Source organism: Misgurnus anguillicaudatus, chromosome 19, assembly GCF_027580225.2.
Source record: "Misgurnus anguillicaudatus chromosome 19, ASM2758022v2, whole genome shotgun sequence".
In the NCBI taxonomy this organism is placed as follows: Eukaryota; Metazoa; Chordata; class Actinopteri; order Cypriniformes; family Cobitidae; genus Misgurnus; species Misgurnus anguillicaudatus.
The window spans coordinates 6,630,616-6,654,623 of record NC_073355.2 but is presented as its reverse complement, the minus strand read 5'-3'; the positions used below and the strand labels follow the sequence as shown (position 1 = coordinate 6,654,623).

The following is a 24,008-nucleotide window of genomic DNA, read 5'->3' as shown; positions in this document are numbered from 1 at the left end:
AGTATTTGCAGTTTAACTTTGTGATTAATTTACAACAAAATCAAGGAAAACATAAATGTCTTTGTACATGTTTGTGTCTTACATTTCATACTGAAATTACGTGCCCACTCATTTCCTACCAATGTTTTAGAATAAAATTGGGTGACAAAAGTGCCAATATGATGTTTTTTGAATGTGTGCAAATGATTATGTGTGATTTGAGGGCACGAAGGATACAGTTCATACATCCTTAAAAAGTGGCTAAATAAAGGGCACACAACAGGAGCATCCTTCGGATTGAGATGTCCTTCGATGATGCATGATGACATGGCAGCCGAGATATGCAGCCTTCATAGGACGCATCCTCGCATTTGAGTAACACCCCTAACTGAGCTTAATTAGCATATCTATCATCCAATGGTGGATGTGTATACAATCCAAGACCCACTGTAGCAAAACTGCATTACAAGTTTGATGCAATGACATGTTAGTATATTCTGACACCATGCATTTCTGTGTGTGTGTGTGTGTGTGCGTCTTTGTGTTGCAATGCAAACAATGAAGTATACAGTTTTATTATTGAATTTCTATTTTTTTCTAATGATCATTTATGAATGTGCTCAGTGTTTTTTACTGCAAATAAATGTGTCAAGCACAGAAATGATAAAAATGTACATATTAAAAATGATTACTTGACCCATACCTTGAATTAAAGTCACACCAAAGGTCACACCTGTCCTAGCAAGAGTTCATTTGCATTTACAAACTAAATTTAAATGACTTTAAATGTTTATCACGTGTAACAAGTTTGAGTTCAACAGGTGCGTCATTGTCCTCTGCTGATAGGTTTGCATTTTTCAAAAGCACAAGACAGTAAATGACCTTTGGCAAACAGAACCAGCTGCCAGAAACCCTGTATGCAGGGCAGGCGCTACCTACAGTATAGGCAGTGTAGGCAAATGCCTAGGGCCACAAGCTTGGAGAGGGGGCCTCCGTAACTGCTAAATCCATGTGCGCTAGTCCACCGATCACTATTGACAGCAATAGACAATGTTACAAGGTGAGATTGAACCGCAGGGAGATAACATCACAGTACCACAAGAACGATTGATAAGCATGTTTGTATGTTTTCGAGAGGGGTGTGAGGGGCCTCCAACATAAATTTTGCCTAGGGCCTCCAAATATGTAGAACCGACCCTGCCTGTATGTAATTGTAAGGGCATTGCAGGTTGTACAATCCTGTATAGTTTGGACAGTTGTTACATAGTAAGTGCTTGGCAAAGATTAATCGCGATTAATCGCATACAAAATAAAAGTGATTTTTTGCATAATATGTGTGTGCTGTGTGGTAATTTTTATGTATATATGAATATACACACATTCATGTATGTATTTAAGAAACATTTACATATATATATATATATATATATATATATATATATATATATATATATATATATATATATATATATATATATATATATATATATATATATATATATATATATATATATATATATATATATATATATATATATATATATATATATATATATATATATATATATATATGATATATAAATAAATAAAAATTATATATAAATAAAACATTTGTGAAATGAATATGTATGTGTGTGTGGTTAAATAAACATAATAATTACACACAGTACATATATATTATGCCAAAAAAATCACTTTTATTTTGTATGCGATTAATCACGATTAATCTTTGCTCAGCACTAAATAATTATACATACAGACTATGTAATGGGTTTAATTTTCTCAAACAATAAACAAATGTTTACAATGTTTATTGTATTGGATTTAATTAATCCTTCAATGTGTTGCATTTAATTTGTTCATCACAGTAATTATTATCACAATTGAGAAAAATTTAAAACTACTCTCATGTTTTTGCAGGATCTTTAGTGAAATTGTGCCCACTCGTGGTGATTTTAGGAACTGGCACCTTTATTCAATTTAACAGCAGGTGATCTCTTATTCCAGTTTAGTTACCGACAACAAAAAGCTGTTTAAAATGTAGCTGTTCAAGTCCTAACTGTGCTTTCATTGTGCTGACAGATGTCCTAATGAGAGAAAGACAACAGAGATTTGGCTGCTGTCCATTAAACAGCACAGCTGGAGTCTGAATCTCACAGACCTACAATACAAGACTGAGTGACATGTGTCGGTCAGATGAAGACATCTTCTGTGTGTCTATCTGCTCAGCTTCCTCTCTATTAGATATCAGGTCATTGGTCATAGTGGGGATTTAAACAGGAGATTTGCATTAGTGTTGTGAAGACAATGAAACAATGTGGAGTAAAGAGTAATATAGGTCCGTGCTTGATCTTCTGAAGTCTTACAGGCAACTTTAAATTTGCCTTTTATTTAAGTAATAAAATAATTATTTATCTTCAGGTTAACATTTTCCTGTTATTGCACAGGTTATTTTAGGTTAATCCATCATTTTCTGGTCCCCCTCCCAGAAAGTTTTAGATGTCTCCTTATTTAACACACCTGATTTAACTCATCAGCTTGTTAGGAAGACATGTTTACCAGTTTGGAAGGAGGCTGATAAGTTGAATCAGGTGTTTTAAATAAGGAGACATCTAAAACTTTCTGGGAGGGGGGCCTCGAGGACCAGGATTGGGAAGCACTGAGCTAAACAATTTCAACTTGAATTTATAAGTTTATGTAACATAAAAATGTGTTGGTTTGCATATTTTTTACAGTGTACTTACCATCGGAAATAATGTATCTCTCGTGGTGTATCGGACACGTAGCGAAGCATTACCAACTTGAGTGTGCATTATTTTGGAATAATTAAATAGCCCATTATCAATTATTCATTAATTACATTTTCTGTTGCCATTATATTACATGTATTTGACAATTATTTTCCCAAATTACCTTTTCTTTATTTTTATGGTTTAGTCCCAACAGTCTGCATAATCACAAAGTTCTCTATGCAGCCTATCATGCCCTAAAAAAGTTATTTTTATTTTATTTTATTTTATTTTATTTTATTTTATTTTATTTTATTTTATTTTATTTTATTTTATTTTATTTTATTTTATTTTATTTTATTTTATTTTATTTATCAAGGACAATGCACAGACTAAAATTAATCTCAAATAGAGAGAAGATGCTCTGCACCAGATTTAGCTACTAGCTAATTTCCATTTGTAGTTCTTGGGCAGGTCACTAGGTAAACAATTTCTTTAAAAAGTCTTACATACACAAATTTCATAAAAACAATTCCCTCTAAAATTATCATGAGCACTTCAGTTCAACAATAACAACAACAATTCAAAAATTAATTTCATCAAAACAACTCCCCACTAAAAACACACAATTTTAAATCCCTAATTTTAAAACACTAAAATGTGGAGTTCACAAAAAATAAAACAGTAAACGTAATTGAACATAATATTTCAGTTCATCAATTTCTGTAGTCACTATAAAAAAAAGGAAAAAAATCATCTGCTATCCTTTGCATTTGTTTAGTATATTCAAGCACATTATAAAACAATTGTCTGATGTCATGTTCATTGTTATTTTTTACCAAAAGTGTACTTGAAAAGAAAACAGGATGACTTTGAATAGCGCATGGTTAACTTGTAAAGAAGAACTGATCAAATCTTGCACATGTATTTCCTGGTCTTAGAGTGACTTCCTGCTAAAAGAGGAAGTAATGGATACCAACAGAAAAAGGAGTGAAAGCATGTGTAAGGAGAATGTATGTGTGTGAGAAAGTAGAAATGTAGGTATGTATGTAAAAGGAGAATGTATGTGTGTGAGATTAGAAATGTACCTACTGTATGTGAAAGGAGAATGTATATATGTGAAAGAAAGTAAAATATATGTATGTGAAAGGAGAATGTATGTATGTAAGAGAGTAGAAATGTGTGTATGTGAAAGGAGAATGTATATATGTGAGAGAGAGTCAAATATATGTATGTGAAAGGAGAATGTATGTATGTAAGAGAGTAGAAATGTGTGTATGTGAAATGAGAATGTATATATGTGAGAGAGTAGAAATGTGTGTATGTGAAAGGAGAATATATGTGTGTGAGAGAGTAGAAATGTATGTATGTATGTATGTATGTATGTATGTATGTATGTATGTATGTAAAAGGAGAATGTATGGGTTTGAGAGTAGAAATGTACATGTATGTGAAAGTAGAATGTATATATGTGAGAAAAAGTAAATATATGTATGTGAAAGGAGAATGTTTATGTGTGAAAGCAGAATGTATGGGTGTGAGAGAGTAGAAATCTATGTAAGTGAAAGGAGAATATATATGTGTGAAAGAGTAGAAATGTATGTAAGTGAAAGGAGAATATATGTGTGTGAGAGAAATATATGTGTGTGAAAGGAGAATGTATGTGTGTGAGAGTGCCAGAATGAATTTTGGCTTGTATAGCCCCTCATACTCAGGCAGTAATTAAAGAAACACTCCACTTTTTTTGAAAATAGGCTAATTTTCCAGCTGCCCTAGAGTTAAAGAGCACCTATGGTCCAATTCACGATTTCACATTTCCTTTGGTGTGTAAGTGTGTATAACTATGTTAACGATATGTAAACGATACAAACCCCAAAGTAAACAATGGCGCGAGTTATCGTCTCCAATGTAAATCTCTTTTCTTGGACAACAAACACACAGATTGTAGGCAACAGTTTACTTCCTGGGATTGGGGATGTAGTAAAGATCGACATTATCATAATTCCTCCCGCTTTGGACTCACAGCCTAAGTTAACTCCTGTTATACCATGGTCGGTTTAAATACTCGATTCTGATGGCTGGAAGGTGTGCATTAAAACCCGTTAATTGGCGCTGTCCCGTGAGCGGGACACCTACGTTTATTTCAATATTTTCTATGTAAATGTTAAAGGGATACTTCACCGATTTAGCATTCAGCTTTGTATCTGTAGAAACCCGGCAGTATTACTGAATGACCATGTTTCCCTCCCTCATTTCCCCCTGAGAGGAGAGATATCTGCATTTTGGTTCTGCAAAAAAGTCCTCCGATGATGTAATATGACGATTTTTGCATCATCGGAGGACTTTTTTGCAGAACCAAAACGCAGATATCTCTCCTCTCAGGGGGAAATGATGGAGGGAAACATGGTCATTCAGTAATACTGCCGGGTTTCTACAGATACAAAGCTGAATGCTAAATCGGTGAAGTATCCCTTTAATCTATCACAACAAACTATATATTGTTGGAAAGGTCTAAGAATGTAGATTTCAAAACCTTTTAGCAGTAATAATAATGCAGTAACTGTAATTTATTCATTTGTGACACAAGTATGCAGCAAACCTCAAAGCAAACCAGCACAAACCTCAGTTTTTTGACAATTTGATGTATTAAAAATTATACTATATTGCATTTTTATTTATTACAAATAAATGTAAACTGCTTTAAAAAAAATAATATTTTCACCTCCAGACACTTCCCTAAAAAACGTTGATGTTTATTCTTTAAAACAAAAAATTACCAAAATTAAAACCAAATTTAGGCTTCTACAAAAAAAAAAAAAAAATGCCAGAGTTATATTAATTTAAATGTGTATATCACCTTTTCACCAACCCCCCACTCAAAAAGGGCTGCGCCAGTTAAAGGGTTAATGCACAGGTTGTTCCAGTCAGTTTGATTACAGTTAGAAATTAATCCACTTGTTTTTAACTTGGCAAATAACCAAGGTATAAGCGGGATAATCCACGGCTAGCCATGAGGCGAAGAACCACCCGACGCGTAGTGGAGGACATGTGGACATGTCTTACTCTTAAACTCTTTAAATATTTTCTGTAGAGCGTGTTTCTGACATTCCCCACTTTGGAGGTAGGGAAGGGTTCGGAGCCCCACCTATTCCCAATTGCCTCAACAAAATGGTAACCAAGTACAGATAGGCTTTACGTTTAACTGTTTTTTTTTTTAATCACATCATATTCTTAAAACATAACAACATTAAACACTTTCAATAGAGAAAATAAACATGCAAATGTATTATCAGTTTGCATGGAATAAGACTTTGTTTAAAATTAAATAATAATAATGCAAATGTGTTTGCATTTTGTCTCTGACAAAAGTCATCATACTTTCTTTTCAGCCGGCTTTTTGGTTTATTTATTCACAAGCATCATTTAACATTCAGAATTTAATTCATTCTTGTAGGCTATGGTTTTGCATCACATTTTCTTCAAAGTCTGATGTTGTTTTAAGTTAGGCTTATATTTAAATGTGTCATTTTGAGTGTATGGTCAATAAATAAAGGAATTAATAAAGATGGGCATGAAAATGACCAAATTTCCTCCCATTTGTCACGCACCACTTGCAATTTTCCTATTTGGGGCCCGCCCCACACTTTGAGAAACGCTGCTGGGTTTCATGCCATGACAAGGGAAAGGAAGTTGGTTTGGTGAGAGATATAGAAACTTGCTTTATTTTTGTCACGTTTTTTTTGTCCGTTTTTGTACATGCATAAACAGAAGTCAGTTTCACTAACAGGAATACAAGTTTAGGATCCGCATGATATGCATTTTATCTTTGGATCACTAAGAAACAACACAAGAATAACAATGCGAAGATCTATTCTTTCTTTGATTTTAGGTAAATTCAGTCTTTAATCTGCACTAAATCATCTTCTACAGTAAATACAGCATAAATATTTAAAATTTAATCTGCTAAAATGTAAAGTGTTGTTATAATTCAGTATATCTATCAGCAATGTTTTATCTCTTCAAAAAGCAAAAGTAGTTTATTTATATTAATTATGAATTCAAAGAATTCCTGCGTCTTTGAAAAACAAATTAAAAAGTTAATTGTTAGAGGTTGGACTCTTAGAGGAAAACATTTGAGGTAATTTATGCAACTATATGCTAAATACTTTTTCTGGAAAATAAATAATCAGAATATATATTACTATTCAAAAGTAATTCATTTATTATTTTTCCATATATTAGAATAATAGTAAATGTATTAATGGAAAATCACAAATTTAATTTGCCTATGAAAATTATGTTTCGACTAAAATATTGTTTAAAATTATATGTTGTTTTAGCTACTCTAAAGTAGCCACTCTTCGCCTAAAATTTGTGAAAATTTACCATCACTCACTGCTTTTTAAACATGAATAAAAAAGGTTTCTCTGGTCTAATTCATCTATTTTAAAAAACTTTGTTACAGTTTGTGTCAAGCTTTAAACAAACATTTACATTAGACTCTTTATTTATCTCAACAGCCTGTGCTCTGAGTTCTACATCTGGTAGGTAGACGTTTTTCCTTTTTAACTTTCGTTCAATCATCTACTTCAGGAATGGGCAACTTCGGTCCTGGAGGGCTGGTGTCCTGCAGAGTTTAGCTCCAACCACAATTAAACACACCTGAAGCAGCCAATTAAGGTCTTACTTGGCATACTAGAAACTTTTAGGCAGGTGTGCTGAGACAAGTTGGAGCTAAACTTTGCAGGACACCGGCCCTCCAGGACCAAAGTTGCCAATCCCTGATCTACTTTAATACTCAGATTTTAGTTTATTCAATTCATTAAAGCTGCAATACATAACCTTTTCATGTAAAACTAACAAACTAAAATCAGACTACTTTATACTGTAGCCGTTTCTCAATGTAAAGGAAGGATCCTCGGAAGCTAGAATTTCGAAGATGCTACGTCATTGACGTCCGTCGAAGGACTGTTTCAATGTCGAGGATCCTCGAAATTTCAGCCAAGGACTGAGTCCTTCGTTCGAGAAATATCCCATATACAGGAAAGGATGCAAATTTGTATCCTTCGCGCTCTTCACGCGCTGAAATCACCCACAATCCTATGCGCAGCACCGAAAGCACACCCACACAGCAAAAGGACTCCGTGGCGGATCAGTCGCGGAGGTATCGCGGCTTCCGGAACAGACCCGCCAAACGGACCCGGGTCGGCGTCCACTTGGGCGCAGTGACGGATCAGCAATGAAGGCGGATCGCGGACCCGCCGTGGCCTCGGGCTGCATACGCTCCGCATCCGTGGCGCAAATTCATTCATATATCCGCCGCGGACCCGCAACTGACTCATTAAAAGTCTGAAATAAACTCCGAGACGGATCCGCTCCGGAGCTTATTGCTATCAGGACCGGGTCCGTTTTGGACCCGTTTATCTCACTTTCAAATTCAAAATCCCTTCTTACTGTAGGATAAAATAGGATAAACTAAACTAAAGGATAAAACCAAAACTATCACTAGGCCTGGCCACTGCAGCAATACAGAACCTTAAATTTGCATTGTCTTGTATTTTTAACCTAACAATATTGTAAATAGGTCTAACAGAAAAGTTTCACTAAAATATATCAATTTAATGTACAAAAGTAATTACTACTCAATGGAAATATAAAATTGCCATTTACATTTATGGACACTTATAGCATATTCTGTTTTTGTTTAAAAATATTATTGTTGTGGTCAAAACCTAATTTAGTGCTTTATAGGTCAAAGCAAACATAAAATAGTTGATCTATTAGGCTACAACTTCAATGAAATGCTGCACTATGCACAGCTAAAACATCTGACAATGAATAACTGGAGAAAGACAAGTTGTTCAACAAAAATGTTTTTTTATTATTTAATAATTTCTCCCATTACACGTCTCCTTGTTGCCCGATCTGTTGCCAGGTTGAACACAGCACCTGTAATCAAACAGACAGATATGGTATGTAGCATCCAAAGTCAAGTATGCTTATCATAATAACACCACCGAATGAAGTAAAAGTACAGTTTTTTCACTAGAAATGTACTTGAGTAAATGTATCCTTAAAAATCACTTTAAAAGTACTAGTTACCCAAAACTGTAATTGGAATTCGTTACACACCTCTCTGGTTAAATTAACAGCCGCTCAAAATAACAGACGAGAAGATTGTCTTTACCAACCACACAGTCGCTCTGACTGACACCTGCATTCATTTAGTCACTGATTAGGTCACATGGCATATGTGACCGTGAGTCTGAACCGAGTCAAACAATGAGTAAATTGCCAAAGATTAATTTTCATTATAAAGAAGATGGCAGATACACTACACCAAAATTGCCAACATGTAAACTTAATAATGCACAGCTAGGGCTAAACCATTATCCACGAGTGAACATGCTAAAGTTTTCCTAATATCAACGTCATTCCAATCATTAGTATACAGGATGATTAAAAAACAATGTTTACTGGCACAATTATATCAATAAATCAATACTTACTCAAAAGAGGGTTCAGCTGAACCGTGTCCCAGCAAGAAAATCTCGATTGACAGGTGTGCATCGTTTAACCGTTCAGTAAAGGCGCGTCCGAGCGAGGATCCGACATGGGTCCGTTCAGGATCCGCTATTTGACAGTAGAATTTACCGCGCTCGCGGAGGCGGAGCTGATCCTCTGCACGGCTCCAAAACGAATGTGACAGTCACGCGGGTTTGGCGACTTGAACGCGGATCCGCATAGGAGTCTCCTGCTGTGTGGGTTCCTCGCTTGTCAGTGAACTACGGCTCTGTGTGGTAAATGCGCTCCATCCGAAAGCAGCTGATGGCGATTTATTACTAATCAAGGAATCGACTTAACTGACGATTCATCGTGCAGCCATACAAACAGCATTAAAAGGGGTTCTTGTAATTATAGGGGAACCATTTTTAATGCTAAACTAATGTAGAACTTTAGCACCTGTGTAGAACCATATTTTTAGTAATGCTTTAGTTCTACAGAGGTGCTATATAGTAGCTCTGTAGCACCAAACGAAAAAAGGTTCCCCTATGATTATGTACAATTTAGCACCATTTTTAAAAAGTGTACTGATTTGGCCTACTACACATACTGATTTGACTATTTCGTACGCAGCGTTTGACTTCCGTTGGTGCTGCACAGACCAACAGGCATATGACATCAAAGTATCGCAAGATTCGAGAGCAGACTGGCTGTGCCATTTGGTTTCTCAAATCACTTGCACGGTACCAAGCGCGATAGCACAATGTAAGAGCTTGACATGGATTGAATTATAATGAAGTTGTCTTGTCTTCTAGGAGCTGATGTTCGACTGGTCAATGGTAGTAATCCCTGCTCTGGTAGAGTTGAGGTCTTTCACAATGGTAGTTGGGGAACTGTGTGCGATGACGATTGGGACATTTATGATGCTGATGTGGTGTGCAGACAGATGGGGTGTGGAAAAGCTCTTAGTGCAAACAGTGAGGCTTCTTTTGGCCAGGAGAGTGACCCAATCTGGCTGGATGATGTTGCATGTTCTGGAAATGAGAGCAGTCTTATACAGTGCAAACACAATGGACTAGGATCAAATGACTGTGGACATCATGAAGATGCTGGTGTTATATGCTTAGGTATGACAATATTAATCCATTTAATGCCCAAATTTTCTAGCTCAACAACAATGTTAATTTTCTCCATATAGCGTTTAATTGCTGATCAGATTCTTAGTAGAACCCAGTAAAATAACAAACAATTCTATGTTTTTGGTGATCATTTCACTATCAGGTTCAAAAATTTTGATTTTGGGCACCAAATAACAAAGACGACCCACAAGTACACAAACTTAGCAATGCAAATATAATAATATTTTATTTTTATAAAATAATCATGCATTAATACCACAGGGGGAACTCCAGGATAGTAAACTGTTGTAAATTAAATTATACTGTAGAACTCTGTTCATCTACTACAGACCTCAACCCCCCTCCCTGAATGTTTTAGATGTCTCCTCATATAAAACACCTGATTCAACTCATCAACCTCCTTCCGGAATTTTTGAAATAAAGAGCTAAACGCTAAATGCCATCTCTATCAAACATGAGATGATACTACACATCCATCAAATTCAAAACCGTTTATTCCCAGCCTCAGGCCATTCAGAAATACTGGTTTCTTGGCAAAATTGAGTAAAAGGCTGACAAAAATGCTCATTTGCAAGAAAACATGTCAGATGCACTAGAGGGTTTTGCCTCTGAATATCTCCCTAATTAACACACTAAAGCTGCTGAGTTGAATCAGATGTTTAAAATAAGGAGACATCTAAAACATTTTGGGTGGGCCAAGGTCTGGAATTGAGAAACACTGCTGTAGATTGTCTCGGTTACGTATGTAATCCTTGTTCCCTGAAGGAAGGGAACGGAGACGTCACATTGTGACTAGTCTCGCATAGCCAGTACTGAAGGTCTGGTGTTTTTCGCTGCTTTTTCTGGACAAAGCCCGCCACAAGCTGTTTGACCGACATGTCAAAACAACCAATCACAGTTTGTTTCGTCTAGCGTCAATTTTCGGACTCCCCACAATTACGAGCCGGCTGGCAACAAGTCAGTTATTGAAATAACCAGCCGCAACCGAATAGCATCTAAACAAACAACATTACTCACCATAGAACAACGTTGTGCACTTCATCAACAGCCACACCAATGTGGCGCTCCCGTTAAACATCTGTTTGAAGCATATCTCTTCACTTTTTAACACATACAAGCAATTCAGGAGAACCAAACTTTTTGACTCCACTGACTGCCTCAAGCAAAACTCTTGGACGTCTTTCAGAGAGTCTATGCCACAACTTTGCCTATTTTTGAGAATCGAATGTTTAGCTGATCATGATAACTGGTCATTATTATCCACGTAAACACGACTGATTCTCTTCCTCAATGGAACGTCAGAGCTTTGTTTTCCAGGGACCGAAACTAATCGCAACACTCGCGTCTCCTGGAAATCCGGTTTATTTCAACCAATCAAAGACGACTTTGACATTCTCACAGGGTTTCCAGAAAAGTGTACGAAAAACATCAGTCGTTTAGCCAACAGTCTGTGGGCATGACGTCTGAGGCTGAGACTACATTGTGACCAACAAATTGGGAACGCTTCGTGGGACCAATCTACTTTGAGAAACGACTAAAACGCCAATGAACTTGGCATGCAGGTATTTGCATCTGCCAGCGGCGCCCCGCAAGGATTTAATGAGCAGCAGGTTCAATACCAAATCAGCTATTTTTGCTGAGAAAGCCGAGCATCAGGCCTGGCCGGTATCAGCAGTGGAACAGCAAACTGTGGCGACTGGACATGACGTCTCCGTTCGCTTCCTTCAGGGAGCAAGGGTTACATACATAACCGAGACGATCTACAGCAGTGTTTCTCAACTCCAGACCTTGGCATACGTAACCAGTGGAACAGCAAACTGTGGCGACTGGACATGACGTCTCCGTTCGCTTCCTTCAGGGAGCAAGGGTTACATACATAACCGAGACGATCTACAGCAGTGTTTCTCAACTCCAGACCTTGGCATACGTAACCAAGACGTTCCCTTTCAGTTTGTCACTACGACGTCACATCGTGACTGATGAATTGGGAATTCCCACCAAAAGTGCCACTAAAGCTGACCCTTCCAGTGCCTGTGTAAATCTTCCGCCCTCCACGTAAGGGGCGGTACCTGGACTTACTGCTGAAGGCAGGTCACTACAAGTACCTTAACCTACGGTAGTGAATTAGGCAAACTGGGAAGTTCCTAGCGAAACTAGGAATGCTGCGGAAGCCACCCCCTAAAGAGGTTATTACTGGGTGGCATATAAATATGGAACAACCGATAGGTTCCCAATATGGAAGTCTTTGAACAGTCACATGGTTTGACATCTGCTACCGGCTTGATATAGAATCTAGTAAACGTGTTAGGTGTCACCCAGCCAGCAGCTTTACCGATGTCTGTCAGCGAGAAACCACAAGCTCATGCCCAAGATGATGCCAAACTCCTCGTAGAGTAAGCACTCAAATTAAAGGAGCAAGGGATGCCCTGCATTTGATAAGCAAGCCCGATGGAGTCCACAATCCAATGGAACATCCTCAGCTTGGTGACAGACAAAGCTGAGCTTGAGTACAGTCGCAGTGCACGTACAGGAGATAACAAAGCCATGGCTGGGTCTGCCTCCTCCAAAGGCAGCTCTTGCAGGTTCACCACCTGATCTCTGAAAGGAGTGGTGGGAACCTTGGACATGTAGTCGGACTGGGTCTCAGTGTTACGCTGGATTCAGTAGGCCTGAACTAAAGGCATGAATCGTCGACCGAAAATGCATGGAAGTCCCCTATCCTCTTAACAGAGGCCAATGCAAGGATAGTCAAAGTTTTCATTGTTATAAACTTGACGTTTATAGACTGCAGAGGCTCAAAGGGAGCGTCCTGTAAGGCTTTCATCACCACGGACAGGTCCCAAGGAGGAGTAGATGGGACAGCCAGAGCCGATCCTCCCTATACACAGGCTATGCAAGCTGCGTAGGGCATCGCACCACTAGGGGGCCCCCTTGTTCTTTACTTCATGCAGAGCTGCACAGACCAGCTGGTCAGTGACATCATTGTGCTGCAAGAGCCTTCGAAATTATAACAAGCAGTCTGATCTCACGATGCTTTAATTCCAGTTATCAGTCCATCTATGCAACTCCGCATGCGGTTGACGCACCTATCGACATGATTCTTCATTCGGATATGATTTAAAGCTATCCATCCGGAGAAGGAAAGACAAGCACCATGAATGTGAAGTAAAAAGATTAAGAACACATTTATATTTTAAATTCCTATTTAGTCTTGACTAAATTATAACAAACACTGCAGTCCAAATCTCTAGATTCAGTTTTAGTCCCGTGTGTTTTGTTAGAAATGCTTGTACACATTAAGAATCTAAATCTTTTATATGTTTAAAAAAAAATAAACACATTTATTAATGCAAGATGTGTGACTGCTATTAGCATTTTTTTTAAATACACATTATATTTAAAGTTTGCATATTTAGAGAATTATTGATGTATTTTGGTATGTTTACCTCTGGAGGCTGATCGTGCCCTTTCAACATATCGGAAAATCTGTTGAGTTGTTTGTTATAGTTTATCTGACAGCTATTTAGGTTTAATTTTATTCATAATTTTACATTTGTTTCCCTGATGTTCTACATTTCTTAAAGAATATATTTGGCAGTAGACCTTGTTTTCTAAGTATTAATGTAACAGATTATTGGGCTTTTCAGAAAACATGTGTAATATAATTAGAAAGTATTCTGATGAGTGTCACAGTAATGTACATGTGGCAAAAATGTACAGCTGTAAGATAATACAACGTGTTTTAGTTAACAATTTCATAGCTACATTTAAGCAGAGACAGTGAATGTTTTTTATGAACACAATGACAGGGCCCCCTCACAAATTGCTTTGGGCCCCCAGAAGTCCAGGATCGGCTCTGGGGACAGCCTCCTCTTCAACCGATGCTGTAGATATAAAAGCACGACACTGACAGGGCATTCTCTGGGGTTTTCTTGTTAAAAAGAACACCAATCGTCAAACAGGTTCCATTTCAGCGTGTAAGCATCTCCCGTTAGTTCTGGGAACCAATTCCTGGTGGTCCAGTAAGGGCGCAACCAGTAAAATGCTCTCTTCGTCCTCCCTGCCTTTGCACAGTGTCTGTGCAAGAAGGCTCACTGGGGGGAAACGCATATTTGCGTAGACCCCGTGGCCAGCTGTGTGCCAGTGCATCCACACCGGGTGTTCCCTCAGTTAATAAATAAACGGGACAATTGATTATCTCTGGAGAAGCAAACAGATCTATCCATGCTCTGCCGAAAGGTTTCCAATGTTGAACTGAACTGAGTGGAGTTGCCACTTGCCGGACGCGCTGCTCATGAGCGTGTCTGCTACTGTATTGAGCAACCCAGGTATGTGAATGGCACAAATTGGACTCCAGACGAGGAGATGACGGGCGAGATGCGACAGGTGACGAGAGTGCAAACCACCTTGGGGATTAATATACGCCATTGTATTGATACAGTCATAGTGTTGTCGGTGCGAACTAATACATCTTGCCTCAGAGCTCTTTGCTGAAATGGATGAGAGCAAGATACAGCCCACAACTCGAGGCAATATGCCAGTGCAGCTGAGGTTCCCTCCAGATTCGCCAGTAGGACAGCAATCTCCGCACGCAGTGTGAATTTGGGGGGTCCCCGGAAAAACCGAATCGCATAGCCGAGACGGATTGTGCGTAAGAGCCGATGCAACGGGCTGGGAAGCTGTTTCCAAGCCCCCAGGTAACGAACGAGAGGAATTAACGGCATGACTGGTGTACCCACGGCGAGCAGAGTGGAGGTGTTTCATGGTCACACCGACAGAAGTGTTGTGTAATCTAACACTCACCCGGATCCACAGATGAGAGGGTGAACAGGTAAGACTCCATTGTGAGGGTCCCAAGCCACTCAACGCATCCGCTGGCAATAGAGGAAGAGGAGGTTGGTGGATTATGAGTCCGGTTGTAGCTCCAATTTACTCGGAAGACCTGGAGACGGAAGGAGAATTAGCTCTTTTTGTGGTTGTGGGAACAGGAAATAACTGAAACCAAGGATTCCCCACCTGGTCCTCCTCCGGGGGGTAGTGGTGCCTTCACCATCTCCCGAAGAGCGATCCCCTCTATCTCCAGGTCGCCCGTCTCAGGGCCACTTGGTCTACGTTTTCCACCCAGGTTAGCAGGCTGAGCGGGTGGGGCGGGCGGAAGCAAAAGTGGCTGAGATTGGTTCCGCCTGAAGATGGTTTTCTGCCAGACCTTCCTTCACAAACACCTTTCGACTTCCTGGTTTCCCGGGGCAACACAATCAGGGCTTATGAGAAACAGGTGTGCGGATTTTAAAGTGGTAATCTGTGATTGGAGGATGTATGAAGAGGAGACAGATAAATAGGACCATAGAAACACAGTATGAGGGCGGTTGACTGGAGAGTTGATTTTCGGGGCAAGCTCCGTTCCGCCAAGGGCGGATTAAACACCCCCTCCTTAGAAGGCGCCGTTGATCCGGGGATTGCTAAAGCGAGCGGAAAGAAGACGGCTGAAGGAGCTGAAAAAAGGAGTGGAGGTCGTTTTTATTAAAGGAACACCACAGAAGAGGACACGAGAACCAAAGGTTCATTTTGCCCATCGGGCTTGTGGTGTTGACTGGGTTCCTTGTTTACGGTGGTGAACGGATACTGTGTTGTGGTGGCGTGCAGACAGAGGATTAAAAGAGAAACGAGTTGGAAACGGAAGAAGAGGAAATCAGTGGCTGAGTATATTGGAAGTTTATTGATGCTGTGAGAAAGTTGATATGCATGTCTTCAATACAGTAGTCGGATGAATACGATTGGAATATGTACACCAAGAATGAAACTAGCCCGTGTGGATATCACGGAGGCCTGAACAAGAAAGTGTGACAACTTATCGTGAGTACAAGGAATTTACAGCTGGATGTATTTATTGGAAATGTATTGTTTCATGTGTGTGTAAGCCCCAGGTGAACGAAGATAGCGGCCCTGCCACGGAGCAGAGTGGTAGGTGAGCCGGTCGTGTAGCATCTTAAGGAAGGAGGGCCATTGCCATAGCTACTTTCAACCATCAGCCTTCATTACAGCACCCCGCCGGCCCATAGCCGACTCCGGGAAGGTCTTGGCCTGACCTTACTATTTGTCACTGAAGTGTGTCGTGGGTGAGTCTTGACTTTGCTGAGTGTGTACACTTGATGTCGTGCAGTGTCGTGCTGTGTATCTGTTGTCAGGAGCCATTATAGTGAGTTGGCCGTGAGAGAAGACGCCGTGCGGTGGGTGGAGCGCTTATAAATCATATGCTGTGCAGTGGAAACCAGTTGGAGACGGGCGTGGTGTCCAGAGCCCTTGTTGTGTAGACGGTGAAGTCGGTGGTGGGTTGTACAGAAGATCCAGACCTTTGCGTGAGTAGAGATTCGAGTGCTGATGTACATGTAAAAGAAGGCACAGTGTGTGTATGGAAGTCTAGCGTGTAGTAACCTGTCTGTCACGGAGCCTCTTCAAAGGTGTGCCCCTGTCCAGTTCTCTGGAGTTACACGTACGGAGAGGAGAGGGCAGCGTTCGGCTTGGCGGTGACAGTACTCCATCCCCAGGGTTGTACAGAGGCCTAGGAAGCAAAGATCACAAGTAACCATCTCACCGCGAAAGGTCTGTGAGTACATCCATTCACCGCACACCTAGTAGGCTATCAAAAAGTCTATGCCAGTACGAGTCAGATATCAGAGAAATATCTACCGTGTCTGCTGATACCAGTCCACCTGTAGAGAAAAGAGAAAAAGCCACCGTGAGTTGTGAAAGTGTGGATTCTGTGTTACAGCCACGAACCTTCTAAAGAACGAGAGCACGAATCCGATACCAGAGAAATACCTACCGTGTCTGCTGATACCAGTCCACCTGTAAGAGAGAGAGAAAGCCACAGTGAGTTGTGAAAGTGTTGATTCTGTGTTACAGCTACGAACCTTCTAAGGAAGGAGAGCACGAAGGAGATACCTGAGAAATACTTACCGTGTCCGCTGGCACCAGCCCACCTGTAAGAGAGAGAGAAAGTCACCGTGAGTCGTGAGAGTGTTGACCCTGTTTCAGCCACGAGCCTTTTCAGGAGAAGGATTACGAGATAGTGACCTGCAAAAGTACCCACTGCTGGCCGCTACCTGCAAGTAAGGGAAGTTTCCATCACCCCTAACATACTATACTGTGTTGCAGACGAGAACGGGTCGACAGAGAGAGTACTGACCATAGCTGCAGTTGTTCCTCCCTGAAGCTCTGCCTCCTGGACAAGTGGAGGGCGCCACGGGATCAAGAAAGAGGCCAGAAGAGGCCCATATTTTAAGTCCCCCTCCCCTGTCCCTTTTAGGAAGTCTCATCTGGAGGCCAGAAGAGGCCCTTATTTTAAGTCCCCCCTTTCCCTTCCCTGATTTTTCCATTTTAAATAATTTAATAAAGTTTCATTTTAAATTTCACTTGTACCTTGTGTGTCTGGTCATTGGGGTGGCTTTGGGAACCTCCTCGAGGTGGAAATTAGAAAGGGGCATGGCCTTATAGTATCTGGGTCCGCCCCGACTTGTGACAGAGGCACAGATGAAGCGAAAGGGGCAGCTGGGTTCCGATGTGGCATGATGGCCTCAGTCTGCTTTTGGGCAGCCGAGAACTGTTGGACGCCGAAAAGGCCAGTCTGGGAAATCTAAGCATTCAGGAGACGATTCTTCAACACAGCTAGTGATGGCGTTCCAGGTCCACCAGGGGGGACATCGCACGTCCAAATGCTTGTATGGTGACCTTGGTCACACAGAGTGCCAGGTCAGTAGCCGCACGGAGGTCTGAAAAGACCAGCGAGTCATGAGCTCCCTCATGCCTGTCCCTCAGAGCCTTAGCCTGATAATCCTGCAGCAATCCCATTGTATACAGGGCAGAAGCCGCCTCACCACAAGCCCGGTAAGCAGACCCCGTCAGGTTCCAGGAGGGAAATCACTCTTTGTGCTATGCTGAGTTGATAAGGCACACAGGGGAGAGGCAACGCACACACTCAAACTCAAGTTTTAAACTGAGAAAGCAAAGAGGTGAAAAATTGCGAGCCTCCACTGTAGTCCTGTTTGTCCGACCAACTTCCGGCAAGCCGTGAACTTCCGAGCAGAAGAGAGCTTCTCAATAGCAAATGATCTGCTGGCTTTCGAAGCAAAAAAACGGTTTGGTATTGCACCTGCTGCTCATTAAATACCCGTGTGGCAGGGCAGAGCTGGCAGATGCAAATACCTGCATGCCAAGTTCATTGGCGTTTAAGTAGTTTCTCGAAGTAGATTGACCCCGTGAAGCGCTTTCCCAATTCATCGGTCACGACATAATGTCGTAGTGACCAACTGAAAGGGAACATTACAGTATTTACACTTGGTTAGTTTAATCAAATCTTTTAAAAGCAACCCGCCATTAAAAACTTGAATTGTTGAGAATAAAACATTTTTCCAACAGTATAAAAAATATAAAAATGAAATTTAATAAGCATAATATACATTTTCAACATAATGCAACAGTATTAGCGTTGTTACTAAAGTACAGTAACAAGTGTTACTTTTGTCCCAACAGGAACTCCTGACATTTAAACCCAATTTATTTTTATTTTAAAAACTCTGAGAAGTCAAACTTCAGAATGTGATACAGCACTAAATAACCCTTAGATTGATCAGTATTGTAACACATGAAACCAGAAACACAACGCGCTTTAGGAATTTACTTATTATGGACCATAAAATGTTCGTCCAATCATTGCATTTGATCTGAATGTCCTCTTTTTGGCTGGGTTACGCTTCTTTATGTCAATCATGATGGTATACAAATATTTAATGCATCAGACATTGATCCTGTTGTAAGATTATTTCTGTGATCGTTTCTACATTAGATTATACTGTTGTAAGATAGAGGGAAAACATTTTTTTTTGTTAAACATTTTGGTTTGTTCTACTCAAGCCCAATGATTATTTTCAACTAGTCTGTCATAATAAAACAATGTAAGAGTTTGACATGGATTGAATTATAATGAAATTGTCTTGTTTTTAAGGTGATGTTCGACTGGTCAATGGTAGTAATTCCTGCTCTGGTAGAGTTGAGGTCTTTCACAATGGTAGTTGGGGAACTGTGTGCGATGACGATTGGGACATTTATGATGCTGATGTGGTGTGCAGACAGGTGGGATGTGAAAAAGCTCTTGGTGCCAACAGTGAGGCTTCTTTTGGCCAGGGGAGTGACTCTATCTGGCTGGATGATGTTGCATGTTCTGGAAATGAGAGCAGCCTTATACAGTGCAAACACAATGGACTAGGATCACATAACTGTAAACACCAGGAAGATGCTGGTGTTATATGCTCAGGTATGACAATATTCATCCATTTAATCCCCAAATTTTCTAGCTCACTGACAACATTAATATCTCCCTATAGCGCTTAATTGCTGATCAGATTCTTAATAAGACCCAGTAAAAATAACAAACAATTCTATGTTTTTGGTGATCATTTCACTATCAGGTTCAAAAATGTTGATTTTGGACAACAAATAAAGAAAGCACTGTACACAAACTTAACAATGAAAATATTATAATGTTGAATTTTTATACAATAATTATGCATTAATACCACAGGGGGAATTCCAGGATAGTAAACTGTTGTAAATTAAATTATACTGTAGAACTCTGTTCATCTAGACCAGGGGTGTCCAATACGTCGATCGCGATCGACCAGTCGATCGCAAAGACAATGCCGGTAGATCGCACATAAGTTAACTGTATATGATGCTGCATGAGCATCGGAAAACAGAGGGCGAAATAGGCATTATGAGAGGAGCCAATTACACCAAAAGCGTTTATGGCAGTTGCAGGCGCCTTTTTTGAATGATATTCTATGGATAGTGTTTACGCGCTGTTTATGCTATGTTTATACGCGCTGAGCGCCTTGCGGTTTCTGCCGCCGGCCGCAGCACGCGCCTTTGAAGGAACGCTGAGAGCGGAGAATCGCCGCGTCGCACTGCTCTCTTTTTTAAAGAGAGGCTTCTGATACTGTTGTCTTTTCCTAGTTTGTTTCACTAAACTGCATCTCCGCTATTTTAAGCAGTACTTGACATGTACTCAATGACTTTTTTAACTCCTCAAAAAGAATGGAGTAGCCTAGCCTAATGGGGACAGCCTTAAATTCAATGTAGAGATATGCAGTATAGTCCTAATACACTTTTAAATTGTCATTAAAAAATGTAACTGTGTTTTTAGCAGGTAGATCGTGTCGGCTGTATCATTTTAAAAGTAGATCACCACACAAAAAAGTCTGGACACCCCTGATCTAGACCTCAACCCCCCTCCCAGAATGTTTTAGATGTCTCCTCATATAAAACACCTGATTCAACTCATCAACCTCCTTCCAGAATTTTTGAAATAAGGAGCTAAACACCATCTAAAACATTCTGGGGTGTGTTTCCCGAACAACGACGTAACTCGCTGCTGAACCAAGATAGTACGATGCATAGTTGGAGAAACAAACTACCTTGTCACGACTGTTTCCCGAAAGCATAGTCAATTTGTCGCACATTCGTCGTTTGAACCATGTTGGTTTAACAACATAGTTGATGATGTCACGTGGGAGGTGAAGTACTAATTAATCTGTGCAAATTAGATTATTGCTGTAAATAACATCTATTGCATCGGAAGACTTTGTTATCGTGATTTAGTTATCTGTTGTTTATTTTCAAGATATTGAGCAAATTCCCTCTTACGTCACTCCTCCCAGGGATTCCCCAGGGTCTTAAAGCTCATAGAGCTGCGCACATGCACAGTTTTCAAATGCAGCGCTTTAATTCTGTTTACAAATTTAAAAACGTAAAACAAAATTGTAATATATTTAGAATGATGGATATAAACTGTACTACATGTTTTTTGCTTATTTTTTTCAAAAGCATGATCAACGTAAGTCTACATATGATAATATCAAGAAACGATGCTTCTAACGAAAGGTGAAGAGCTGTAGTTCAAACCACACAACTTTGCGATGCAGTTTGCGAATGTCCGCTGGACGATGGTTTCAGGAAACACCCGCATCGGTGAACTATGCTGAAACGATGGAATTTGCGACCGTAGTTGGCTAACGATGCTTTCGGGAAACGCACCCCTGGGTGGGCCAAGGGCTGTTTCTCAATTCCAAGAACGCAAAGAACGGACTTGCGTCCTCGTGGAGATCGAACTTGCCAGGCGACCTCGGAAGAACGAACTCCGAAGGTTGCGAGAACACAGAACGCACTTATGAGAATTGAGATGTGTGCGATCTTCCTGTTGGTCACCTGACCTCCGCCATTCTTTTGCCGCAATGACTTATGGGGCGTGAAGCGATTTCAAAAAGAAAGAAGAAGAAGAAGAAGCACTCGATGCATCCTCGATATCAAGAACACATCCGGGTATTTTCATGCGTCCTCTGTACTTGCGTTCTTGAGAATTGAGCCGTTTCTCAATGTCAAGGAAGGATCCTCGGAAGCTAGAATTTCGAGGATGCTACGTCATCGACGTCCGTCGAAGGACTTTTCCAATGTCGAGGATCCTTGAAATTTCAGCCAAGGACTGAGTCCTTCGTTCGAGAAATATACAGGAAAGGATGCAAATTTGTATCCTTCGCGCTCTTCACTCGCTGAAATCACCCACAATCCTATGCGCGCAGCACCGAAAGCACACCTTTCAATCACCCAATGACGTAATGACGTGCACTTGCTAGCCTGTTCCATTTAACGTGTTCTCCGAATGCTTAAAAGGAGCCTCGCCTAGCCTCTGAAGGAAGTGACTTGTAAGGACAAGTCCTGCCAAGGAAGTATCCTTGACGTTGAGAAACGGCTTTGGAATGATCTTCGACTGTTAATGATGACGTAGAGCAAGGACACGAGAACGCAAGATCGCTGAAGAACGCATATTGAGAAACAGCCAAGGTCTTTAGTTGAGAACACTGCTGTAGATCATTATAGTATTTACACTTGGTTAAAGGCAGGATACAGGTGATTTTTTTTCAAGAAACATTTTTTTGTTATGCTGGTTGAAAGTCTCTTCATATCCTGATAGCAAACACTAAGTAAAATGATATAAATATATATAGGGGGAGCAGGGGCGAAAGTACAACTTTTCGGAAAAACGTCATTTTAAAAGCTAATGTTTTAGACAGAGATATATTTTTGCTGTTGTCAATAACTCACAAGTGTGGTCTATTAATTGCAGGTGGACTTTTGATCAAATGTAAAATGACTTCAGTATAATTTCAATATAATTGTTTATCTTTGCAAAAAATATTGAAATTATATTCTCTTCAAATGTCAGTTTCATCAAATGTTTCAAAAGCAACTCGACAGTAAAAACTTGAATTGTCGAGAATAAAACGTTTTTATTAGCAGTATGAAAATTAAATCAAATTAGAATAATATACATTTTCAACATAATGCAACAGTATTAGCAGCAGGACAAAAGTAACAAGAAACTTCTGACATTTAAACCTGATTTACTTTTATTTAAAAAAAACTCAGAGAAGGCAAACTTTAGGATGTGTTAGAGCACTAAATAACCTGTAGATTGATCAGTATTGTAACACATGAAACCAGAAACACAACGCGCTTTAGGAATTTACTTATCATGGACCATAAAAAAATAGTCCAATCATTGCATTCGATCCGAATGTCGTCTTCTTGGCTAGGTTATGCTTCTTTATGTCAATCATGATGGTATTGATGGTATACAAATGTTTAATGCATCAGACATTAATCCTGTTGTAAGATTATATCTGTGTTCGTTTCTACATTACATTACACTGTTGTAAGATTTTGGGTTTGTTTTACTAAAGCCCAATGATTATTTTCAACTAGTCTGTCATAATAAAGCAATGTAAGAGTTTGACATGAATTGAATTATAATGAAGTTGTCTTGTTTTTCAGGAGGTGATGTTCGACTGGTCAATGGTAGTAATTCCTGCTCTGGTAGAGTTGAGGTCTTTCACAATGGTAGTTGGGGAACTGTATGTGATGATTCTTGGGACATTTATGATGCTGATGTGGTGTGCAGACAGGTGGGATGTGGCCAAGCCCTTATTGCAAACAGTGATGCTTCTTTTGGCCAGGGGAGTGACTCTATCTGGCTGGATGAAGTTCAATGTTCTGGAAGTGAGAGCAGCTTAAAAGAGTGCAAACACAATGGACTAGGATCACATGACTGTAAACACCATGAAGATGCTGGTGTTATATGCTCAGATAAGAGAATAATATTCCATCCCGTAAAGGTTTGTTTACAAACTATTTGAAGCCAGGACTTCAAATGGGTCTCACAGTTAAAACTTGATTCTTCTGTATGTACATTGTGTACTAAAACCGACGGAAAATTTAAAGTTGTGATTTTCTAGGCCGATATGTCTAGGAACTATACTCTCATACTGGTGTAATAATCAATGGCTGCAGCAGGCGTGGTGATATAACACACTGCCCAAAAATAGTCCCCTTGGTTACTTTCAATAGCAGGGGACTATTTTCGGGCATTGCGTAATATTACTACGCCTGCTGCAGCCATGTTATGGCAGCAAAGTCCTTGATTATTACACCAGTATGAGAGTATAGTTCCTAGCCATAGGAATGGTCTAATCAGATTCAATGGATTGTGCTAAGCTATGCTAAAAGTGCTAGAGCCAGACCCGGAGATCAGCTGAATGGATTTAAAAAT

At 39.9% G+C, this 24,008-nt stretch overlaps 1 protein-coding gene across 1 annotated transcript; it reads left to right on the top strand.

Moving 5' to 3' along the window:
• Positions 1-6,386: 6,386 nt before the first annotated feature.
• Positions 6,387-23,595, top strand: LOC129428191 (scavenger receptor cysteine-rich domain-containing protein DMBT1). The gene is made up of 5 exons (XM_055185128.2): positions 6,387-6,597; positions 7,229-7,252; positions 10,028-10,339; positions 19,353-19,661; positions 23,234-23,595. The coding sequence occupies exons 1-5, from the start codon at positions 6,522-6,524 to the stop codon at positions 23,593-23,595; spliced, it is 1,083 nt and encodes a 360-aa protein (XP_055041103.2). The 5' UTR covers positions 6,387-6,521.
• Positions 23,596-24,008: the final 413 nt, after the last annotated feature.

Bases quoted from the DNA above. Each gene is read 5' to 3' on its own strand.
- LOC129428191 (XM_055185128.2), top strand. From the start codon at position 6,522: ATGCATTTTATCTTTGGATCACTAAGAAACAACACAAGAATAACAATG. The intron at 10,340-19,352 runs GTATGACAATAT...CTTGTTTTTAAG, and splicing joins TGCTGGTGTTATATGCTTAG to GTGATGTTCGACTGGTCAAT. The intron at 19,662-23,233 runs GTATGACAATAT...CTTGTTTTTCAG, and splicing joins TGCTGGTGTTATATGCTCAG to GAGGTGATGTTCGACTGGTC.